Source organism: Salvelinus fontinalis, chromosome 26 (assembly GCF_029448725.1).
Source record: "Salvelinus fontinalis isolate EN_2023a chromosome 26, ASM2944872v1, whole genome shotgun sequence".
Lineage (NCBI taxonomy): Eukaryota > Metazoa > Chordata > Actinopteri > Salmoniformes > Salmonidae > Salvelinus > Salvelinus fontinalis.
The window spans coordinates 4,943,708-4,952,206 of NC_074690.1; the positions used below are offsets into that span (position 1 = coordinate 4,943,708).

At 44.8% G+C, this 8,499-nt stretch overlaps 1 protein-coding gene across 2 annotated transcripts in view; it reads left to right on the forward strand.

The window, feature by feature from the left end:
* Positions 1-6,810, forward strand: part of LOC129823574 (far upstream element-binding protein 1-like) — a 58,025-nt gene extending 51,215 nt beyond the window's left edge. For both annotated transcript variants that reach the window (XM_055882412.1, XM_055882414.1), the window contains exons 12-17: positions 509-657; positions 977-1,053; positions 1,337-1,462; positions 2,846-2,899; positions 4,448-4,617; positions 6,397-6,810. In XM_055882412.1, the coding sequence (XP_055738387.1) occupies positions 509-657; positions 977-1,053; positions 1,337-1,462; positions 2,846-2,899; positions 4,448-4,617; positions 6,397-6,405 (585 nt within the window). In that variant the 3' untranslated portion in view covers positions 6,406-6,810. The remainder of the gene's footprint in view (positions 1-508; positions 658-976; positions 1,054-1,336; positions 1,463-2,845; positions 2,900-4,447; positions 4,618-6,396) is intronic.
* The last annotated feature ends 1,689 nt before the right edge of the window (positions 6,811-8,499 follow it).

Here is an 8,499-nt window from a genome sequence, read left to right on the forward strand (position 1 = left end):
TAACTAGTAGTAGTAGTGGCTGGTCGGTGAGCAGTGAGCACTAAGCCTAGTTTAACTAGTAGTAGTAGTGGCTGGTCGGTGAGCAGTGAGCACTAAGCCTAGTTTAACTAGTAGTAGTAGTGGCTGGTCGGTGAGCAGTGAGCACTAAGCCTAGTTTAACTAGTAGTAGTAGTGGCTGGTCGGTGAGCAGTGAGCACTAAGCCTCTAATCAGCTGTCTAGTTCTAGAGGTTCTAACTGGTATCGGTCTAGTTCACAGGTGTCAAACTCATTCCACGGAGGGCCTAGTGTCTGCGGGTTTTCGCTCCTCCCTTGTACTTGATTGATGAATTAACATCACTAACTAGTTAGGAACTCCCCACACCTGGTTGTCTAGGGCTTTATTGAAAGGAAAAACCAAAAACCTGCAGACACTAGGCCCTCCGTGGAATGAGTTTGACACCCCTGGTCTAGTACGTTCTACTAACGGGTATCGGTCTAGTACGTTGACACCCCTGTCCGCCTCTCCAGGGTCCAGTCAGTCCAATGGGTGGTCCTCACGGCCCACCAGGCCCCCACGGAGGTCCCTCTCCCCACGGGCCCCCCGGCCCACCTGGACCTCCTGCTCAGATGGGCCCCTACAACCCCGGCCCTTACAACCAGGGACCCCCAGGACCACAGTAAGAGCCCGTCTCCCGGCGGCTTGCCCCGTCTCCCGGCGGCTTGCCCCGTCTCCCGGCGGCTTGCCCCGTCTCCCGGCGGCTTGCCCCGTCTCCCGGCGGCTTGCCCCGTCTCCCGGCGGCTTGCCCTTCTACTTTTCTACTTACATATCTCGGTTGATCTTAAGTTAATAAGATAATTTGCACATGATTCATTAACGATAAAATCGTAGGGAAATTGGAGGGAAAGCAATATTTTCTTTAAATCTAAATGAGTGAGTTAAACAGTCCGACACAGGCTTGTAATGGTGTTGTAATGGTTCTCTTCTTCTTCTCTCAGTGGTCCTCCCGCTCCCTACCAGCCGCAGGGTTGGGGCAACGGATTCCCCCACTGGCAGCAGGGACAGCCGGATCCTGGTAAGATTTTATAGCCTCCATCTGTTATGATGGTACTGGTTTGAGCACTTTGTACCCATTAGGGTTTTTGTACAGATCTGCTGTGCGAATACATGTACTGGTCAAAATAGACGTTAAACAAATGGTGTATTTCCTAGGAAATACATTTGCTAGTGTGTTTTAGGCCTAATCTCCTGCTTGTTGATTTGCACCAATTTCTGTGTTACAAGACCATAAGATAAAGTTTAACCTGTGTGTAGGTAATGCAACCCGGGATATATCTAAAGTGTGTATTGGTTTGTAGGTAAAGCCGCAGCTGACGCCAACGCGGCGGCCTGGGCAGCGTATTACTCCCAGTACCAGCAGCAACCCCAGGCCCCCATGACGCCCGCCGGCGGAGCCCCCGGCAACACACAGGCCAATGGGCAAGGTAGCTACCACCTCCTCCAATCTCTACCACCGCCAGTGTTTTACTGCTGGGGGGGGGGTGTTCACTAGGAACCCAATGGGCAAGGTAGCTACCACCTCCTCCAATCTCTACCACCGCCAGTGTTTTACTGCTGGGGGCGTGTGTTCACTAGGAACCCAATGGGCAAGGTAGCTACCACCTCCTCCAATCTCTACCACCGCCAGTGTTTTACTGCTGGGGGGGGGTGTTCACTAGGAACCCAATGGGCAAGGTAGCTACCACCTCCTCCAATCTCTACCACCGCCAGTGTTTTACTGCTGGGGGGGGGGGTGTGTTCATCATGAACCAAATGTGCAGAGACCTGCCTCCATCTGTCCTTTTGAACCTCGCGTAGTGTCCGTGTCTCAAATCTGTCTGGCCTACTACTTACTTAAACTATATACTGTGTGCTAATCATACTACATACTTTTTAGAACGTACTGTTGAGTAGAAAGAGATTCAGTAAGCAACACATATCAACAATTGGAGGTAGGTCCCGTTTGGTTCCTTTGTGAACACCCCCCCAGCAGAAAAGCTTGTCCCGTATTCTGATGATCAAATTTTGGGGGGGGGGGTGGGAGTTAGTTCTCATCTGATTACGTAGCATCCATCTTGACTGCATCAAACCGAGAGAGCTAGTCAGCCAGGCTAATCGAGACTACCTCTTGATGGTCCTTCTCGTTTAACTTTTTAGTTCTGTGATTTTTAAATGCCGTCTTCCGTTTGATAGATATCTCCTAATAACTTGGCCACACGGAGAGACTCTATAACTGTAGCCTCGTGTTGGTTTGATGACACCGGGAACGAGGCTCCACGTTACCACTCTTGTGTAACGCAAGACCGGCAGTAGCATAAATGATAACGTTTCTCTCTTTCTCCTCGGGAAGCACGATGTAGTAGTCCATCTGCATTGCGGAGTTATATGTTTTTTTTTTGTCGCTTTAACAGAAAACCGGTGACTGCTTAAACGCTAAGTGTTTTGCCATTTGTCACCCCTAGTATTAACATAAATGTTTTGCTAAAGTAAGCAGCTTGAGTTGGATCTGTTTAGCAGGACTAACCAGAGATCAGTGTACACAGCCACGGTGCTTTGAAAGTCTAAGGTCCGTTTTTCCATTCGTTGCGTTGTCTGGTGAATGTGGCGGGATTAGCAGGCCCGTGGCGAGCAGCTATGGTTGCGGTCCACTAACTGTTACGTTTTATAGCTGTTTTAGACTGCTGTTTGTCTACCCGTCAGTCTTGCATTTCCACAGACAGGACCAGGCAACAAAGAAGAGACACAGAACCGGACGTACGGATTTGTTTAGGGCCCATACCGTTTTCTGTGGGTCAGTGAGCTGAACCAGTGATTTGTTGTGATTTCAGGTCAGCAACCACAGGACTACACCAAGGCCTGGGAGGAGTACTACAAGAAACAAGGTGAGAAACTACAAAATTATCAGTTGAGTAAGGCCAGCTGTCATTGGTCATGTTGTGGGCAGCTGTGCCCCCACTCCTCCCAGCTCTCTCTGTAGTAGAGGGTCCTGTCACCACAGCTGGCCCAGAGCAAAGCAGAGGGTTTCTGTCCCGCCACCCAAAGAACCCGTGGTGGGTTCGTTCCCCGTCTCACACTCGCAAGAAAATATAAACGCAACAATTTCAAAAAATGATTTACAGTTACAGTTCATGTAAGGAAAGCATTCAATTTAAAATATATAGATTATTCACTCATCTATGGATTTCACATGACGGAGTTCAGATTGTTGGTCCCAGATGCCTTAAACAAAAGTAGGGGCGTTTGATCAGAAAACCAGTCAGTATCTGGTGTGACCACCATTTGCCTCACACAGCTCGACACGTCTCCCTCGCATAGAGTTGATCAGGCTGTCGATTGTGGCCTGTGGAATGCTGTCCCACTCCTTGACGATGGGCTGTGTGAAGTTTGCTGGATATTTGTGTGAACTGGAACACAATGTCGATCCAGAGCATCCCAAACATGCTCAATGGGTGACATGTCTGGTGATTATGCAGGCCGTGGAAGAACTGGGGCATTTTCAGCTTCCAGGAAGTTGAAGTCTACAGATCCTTGCGACATGGTGCCGTGAAACAACATGAGGATGTGGATAAATGGACCTCAGGATCTCGTCACGGTATCTCTGTGCATTCAAATCGCTATGGATGAAATTAAATTGTGTGTGTTGTCCGTAACTTATGCCTGCCGATACCATTAACCGCCACCATGGGGCGCTCTGTTCACAACGTTGACGTCAGCAAACCGCTCACCCAAACGACGCCGTACACTTGGTCTGCGGTTATGAGGCCGGTTGAACGTACTGCCACGTTCTCTAAAATGACGTTGGGAGGCGGCTTATGGTAGAGAAATGAACATTAAATTCTCTGGCGACAGCTCTATTGGACATTCCTACAGTCAGCATGCCAATTCCTCGCTCCCTCAACTTGAGACACCTGTGCCGTTGTGTCAACTGCACATTTTATTGTCCCCAAGACAAGGTACACCTGTGTACTGATTATACTGTTTAATCAGCTCGTTGATTATGCCACATCCGTCAGGTGGATGGATTATCTTGGCAAAGGAGAAATGTTCACTAACGGGGATATAAACAAATTTGAGAGAAATTAACTTTTTTGTGGGGAGGCTTATGAATAATGTAGGTGTTTTGATTTAAGCTCATTAAACCAACACTACATGTTGCATTTTTATATTATTTTGTTCAGTGTTTCACCTCCGTTTTCCTCCAGAAGTGTTTCAGCTGCATGATCAGCTCAACTATTCATTAAATGATCTCCTCTGGTCCAATTTGGTTGCCTTGGGTACAGATTATAATCCCAAAGCTTGACATCGACTATTGTTCACTTCGTATTGTTGCTGTTTTAGTCATTATTGACTATGCTTAGGCAACATTTAACCTTGTCATTCGTCCCCTTAAATCATATTGAAATTATTAATGCTGTCACCGCCTCCCCCAGGTCAAGCGGCCCCCCAGGCAGCAGCAGGTCAGCCAGGTGGTCAGCCAGGTGTTCAACCAGGTGGTCAACCAGACTACAGTGCTGCCTGGGCAGAGTACTACCGCCAGCAGGCTGCGTACTACGGACAGGGAAGCCCACAGGCCATGGGAGCCCAGCCACAAGCACCTCAGGTACACCACCAATAGGACTTATACCCCCCACCTGTACCCCCCCACCCTGGTTCCCTCTCCACTCACCCCCCCCTTGTTCGACGTCTCGACTATCGATTTCTGTTTACTGTATTGTCCTTTCATTTGTCAGAGCTATTTTTTGTGACTTTTTTAACCCTAATTTCCCCTGCTGTGTTTTTATAAAGTGTATCTGTGGCCCTAATCCACTTCCTTCCTCTAGGTGTTTTAGGGGAGTCTTCGGCCCAGAAGAAACTAACGATACTCTTACCTCCTTTTAAACAGGGTTAATATTATATATACATATACATATACAGTCCAGTCAAATGTAATGACACACTTAGTCATTCAAGGCTTCTTAATTTTTAATTGAATTTTTTTTACCATTTTGTACATTGTAGAATTTATTGAAGACTTTAACTATGAAATAACACACATGGAATCATGTAGTAACCAAATAATATTTGTGAGATTCTTCAAAGTAGCCACCCTTAGCCTCGATGACAGCTTTGCACATTCTTGGCATTCTCTCAACCAGCTTCACCTGGAATGCTTTTCCAACAATCTTGAAGAAGTTCCCACACATGCTGAGCACTTGTTGGCTGCTTTTCCTTCACTCTGCGGTCCAACTCATCCCAAACCATCTCAATTGGTCATCAACTGGTCATCTGATGCAGCACTCCATCACTCTCCTTCTTGGTCAAATAGCCCTTACACAGCCTGGAGGTGTGTTGGGTCATTGTCCTGTTGAAAAACAAATGATAGTCCAACTAAGCGAAACCAGATGGGATGGTGTATCGCTGCAGAATGCTGTGGTAGACATGCTGGTTAAGTGTGCCTTGAATTCTAAATAAATCACTGACAGTGTCACCAGCAAAGCACCATCACACCACCACCTCCATGCTTCATGGTGGGAACCACACATGTGGAGATCATCCGTTCACGGCGGTTGGAACCAAACATCTCAAATTTGGACTCATCAGACCAAAGGACAGATTTCCACCGGTCTAATGTCCATTGCTCGTGTTTCTTGGCCCACGCAAGTCTCTTCTTCTTGGTGTCCTTTAGTGGTTTCTTTTTGTGAATCAGGCCTTGATTGTCGAACTGCTGCAGTCTCCTCTGAACAGTTGATGTGTTGAGATGTGTCTGTTACTTGAACTCTGAAGCATTTATTTGGGCTGCAATTTCTGAGGCTGGTACCTCTAATGAACTTATCCTCTGCAGCAGAGGTAACTCTGGGTTTTCCTTTCCTGTGGCGGTCCTCATGAGAGCTGTTCTTGCCATGATATGGACTTGGTCTTATTTGGTAAAAGACCATCTTCTGTATACCACCCCTAATTTGTCACAACATGACTGATTGGCTCAAACGCATAAAGACAATCCACAAATTAACTTTTAACAAGGCACACCTGTTAATTGAAATGCATTCCAGGTGACTACCTCATGAAGCTGGTTGAGAGAATGCCAAGAGTGTGCAACGCTGTCAAGGCAAAGGGTGGCTACTTTGAAGAATCTCAAATATAAAATATATTTTGATTTAACACTTTTATTTTGGTTACTACATGATTCCATGTGTTATTTCATAGTTTTGATGTCTTCACTATTATTCTAAAATGTAAAAAAATAAAGAATAACCCTTGAATGAGTAGGTGTGTCCAAACTGACTGGTACTGTCTATACGAATATATGTGTGTGTATATATAGATAGGTATCTGGAGAGAGAAGCTCCGTCCGTATGTTCTGCTGTTAACGTGGCCTGTATGTTCTATGTATTCTGCACAGGGCCAGTAATGTGAAGTGGACATAAAGTAAATGCTACATTGTGGGGGAAAAACAAACAAAAAGGCCCCTTTTTTTTTTTGTTAAATGTGTTGGATGGTACAGATGACGTCGTGAAGATCTTATTTCTGTTGGGTTTTTAAAAGTGTTTCACAATAGATGTGACGATGACGAAGTCACTCCGGAGACACGACACAAACACCACCATGATATTTATCTCCTTTTTGTTTGTTGATTTTTCTTGTAAATGAACAGTTCTTTTTTTTTTTTTTTTAGTGAGGTAATATGGTAATTCTATTCTTGTGTCATGCTATGTGGTAAGAGCTCCTGTTATTATCTCAAATCGTCTACCATGTGATATCGGCTCCATTTTTAAATAATATGCCTGTGTTTTGCAATAAACTAAAGTGAAACCTACTGTGTTGGTAAGTTGGGTCGGTAATAGATATGTGACTAAATATGAACTCAACTTAAAAAAAGCATGTACCTATTTTTCTTTGTTTTGACCGTAATGGCACACTGGAAAATTGAAAAGAAAAAAAAAATAACTAAATGCAGGGCCCTCACTTCTCTCTCTACTCTCGCTCTCCTTTGACTGTCAAAATGATTTTTCTGACTGCCTGAAAGTTGTTGTCCTGACTCTCTCTCTCTCCAACGGTCTACACATCTCCTGGTAACAGTACGGTGGTTTATTTAGATGTGAGTTCATTGTTCTGCCTGCCTTTTGACTGGGGCTCCAGTTTCGGTGTTCCCCAAGGTTCTGTTCTAGGACCAATTTTTGAATTATTACCCAGTCTTGACTCTTGTTTTATATTGTTAGTCTCTTGTTTTTCTACCTCCACTGCGCTGGTTCTTCTCTATGACTAGGCAGATGTCTCCTTTATACTGTAATGTAGTACTGGTAGAGTTGGTTGAACGTTCTGATCTAAACATCTCTGTCAAACTCCACTGATGTAATCTGACTGTCTGCGTCCTAACTGTTACCCTATTCCAGTTATAGTGTACCCGGGCTCGCTGTGGATCTGGTCTAAAGTAGTGCACTATTTCGGGAAGAGGGTCCCATTTTGTGGGGGGACGCAGCCTGAACTAAGGTAACTAAGGCTGCGTTTTTACACATGCAGCCCAAATTAAAGATTATCGTTTCTTCTCACTAACTGGTCTTTTTGACCAATTTTTTTTTTTTTAGAATCGGCACTGAAAAAAGATCTGTGTTTGGTCCAAAGACTAATTTAGTGGACAAAATATTGGATTTGGGCTTCCTGTGTAAACACAGCGGTCGTGTGCCTTTTACTGTTTATATAACGAGAGTTACTTCCCTCCAGAAAAAAAATGTCTCACTGCAAAAAAAATTTGCTTTCGTGTATTTTTTTGTTCTGCTCTCTCTGTCTTCAGGACAGGTAACTGGTCTGTTATGCTGTAATGAGACATGCCCTGCCTTCAAACATTTGTTCTCTCCCACACCCCCTCCCCTCCCTAAAATGTGTACATTTGCTGGCATTTTCTAAACTCTTTTTGATACTATAAAAAAAAAATGCAAAAGACATACATATAAATTTGCTCTGTCCATGCATTGTTCTGTTGTTTAGTCAACGTAAGAACTTAGGTTGTTTGTAGGGCCGAGGGTTTGGCTGGTCTGAGCGGTGCCAACAGTTGACCTCTGACTCTGTAAGTACAATACTGTGACTATATAACAAACCCCAGTGACTGAGCACTACTACTGTGACTATATAACAGTGACTATAACAAACCCCAGTGACTGAGCACTACTACTGTGACTATATAACAGTGACTGAGCACTACTGCTGTGACTATATAACAGTGACTATAACAAACCCCAGTGACTGAGCACTACTACTGTGACAATATAACAGTGACTATAACAAACCCCAGTGACTGAGCAGTACTACTGTGACTATATAACAGTGACTGAGCACTACTACTGTGACTATATAACAGTGACTGAGCACTACTACTGTGACTATATAACAGTGACTGAGCACTACTACTGTGACTATATAACAGTGACTGAGCACTACTGCTGTGACTATATAACAGTGACTGAGCACTACTACTGTGACTATATAACAGTGACTGAGCACTACTACT